Source organism: Sphaeroforma arctica (assembly GCF_001186125.1).
Source record: "Sphaeroforma arctica JP610 unplaced genomic scaffold supercont1.2048, whole genome shotgun sequence".
Taxonomy (NCBI): domain Eukaryota; class Ichthyosporea; order Ichthyophonida; genus Sphaeroforma; species Sphaeroforma arctica.
In genome coordinates, this window is record NW_014038510.1 from 2,190 (window position 1) to 3,823 (window position 1,634).

Consider the following 1,634-nt stretch of genomic DNA (forward strand, 5'->3'; position numbering starts at 1 on the left):
GGGGGGGGGGGGGGGGGACTCGGTATTTTGTCCCATGGATCTCTTAGTGGTGAAGTCCTTGCCTTTTGACCGGGTAAGCGGGCGAAAACGCAGCGCACACAAGTTCGAAGCAAGAGGCGGAGACTTGATGTGCGAATGCCGCAGAACTTAAAACTCAACTCGCTACGAAGCCATCTTGGCTTGCGTGCGATTCACAGAAATGAGTTTAAGGAGCAGCAACGCAAGAATTATATTGCGTCGGTGCAAGCGTATTTTATGGAGATCAAGCAGCGGATAGACTTTTTAGCCAATGCGACGGAGTTGAATGATGCTGACGAGTATGTGCTACCTCGTCTTCATGACTTGCTGGTGGAGGATGACTTGCTGGTGGAGGTTGGCATGCCCATTGGAGCGACAACAGTATTGTAAAAGTCGGTCTTGTAAGATTCGGTCTAATAAAGGCGATACTAATGCCTTAGAATAAATAAACGCGTAGGAAAATTATATTTATCGTGTAAATATCGATATAAATAAGAGAAATGAGACGTTTAATAAAGTTAGGTTTGCCTCGTGAAAACAGCAATATTCTGAGGGATTGTGAGGCTGAGACATTGCCTATATATAATCCTCTCAGTACTGTTTCCGCCGAAGGGATTTTATTTAGTGTTTCGTTGTCGCTCTATTCTGGGGCGAATCCGATAGACTCATAAAATCCTATCTTTAGAAAAAATATATATAAATAAAAATACTCTTGACGTCTTTAGTTATTGTCTGAACCAATAACTTGCCACTATCAAGAACTACCGACTTAACCTTCATCAGACTGGCACATCTGGTTGTCTTATCGGAGGATCAACTAGGTAACGTTAATAGTCCTTAGAAACCTATATTCGGTTGAGCCATCTCGCTATCGAAGTATTCAGATATAAATAAAATTGGAAAGTAAATAAAGCTCTATTAATAGAACTCGACCAACTCTTTTATGTTTGGTATTTTACTGAGGCATTTTAATGGCCTCATCCAAATATCTGATATGATAAATGGAAAAGGTTTAATTAATAAAACCATTAAAAAACATTTTAGGAGACTTTAGTTCCTCGTGCTATTAAGAGCACATAAAGGAGACTTAAGTTCCTCTTACTATTCAGAGTACATTTAGGAAACTTAAGTTCCTCGTACTATTAAGAGTACGTTTATAGTTTGCGTACTGCTTAAGAGTACGTTTATACATAGAGTCTAATGTGGAGGCCCGGCTTATTACACAGCCCCCACCCAGCTGAGACCCAAGAGAAGCAAGTTGATCACTCAAGCTGATTATTGGTCAAAAAGCGAGAAAGGAATAACGGGTCGAAACATTGAGTAGCATAACATATAGTTAATGTTTCTCAGGCGGAGAAGCTAAGTGTTCTCGGTTACCCTGTGAGTTTTGGGCTTAGGTCCAGTAGGTCCGTGGTGGTCGACTGGAGGTTCCTTACGCTTCAGTGTCTTAAGCACATATGAAGGATGAGCATTAAAGCTCGGGATAAATGCTGTAGGCGGATAGGTTATAACTTCCGTTCCTTCAGACGATGGAAACATACAATATTTTTTAGCTTGTGACTTATGCAGGCGTTTACGCCATTTTCGATTAAAGGCTTTTAAATAATCTTGATTAT

General features: G+C 40.6%; 1 protein-coding gene across 1 annotated transcript; it reads left to right on the forward strand.

Annotated features, from left to right (window-relative positions):
• Positions 1-13: 13 nt before the first annotated feature.
• Positions 14-408, forward strand: SARC_12067 (hypothetical protein; the record flags this gene model as incomplete). Its single annotated transcript, XM_014293833.1, has 1 exon — positions 14-408. Exon 1 carries the CDS (start codon positions 136-138, stop codon positions 406-408), a length of 273 nt encoding a protein of 90 aa, XP_014149308.1. The 5' UTR covers positions 14-135.
• Positions 409-1,634: the final 1,226 nt, after the last annotated feature.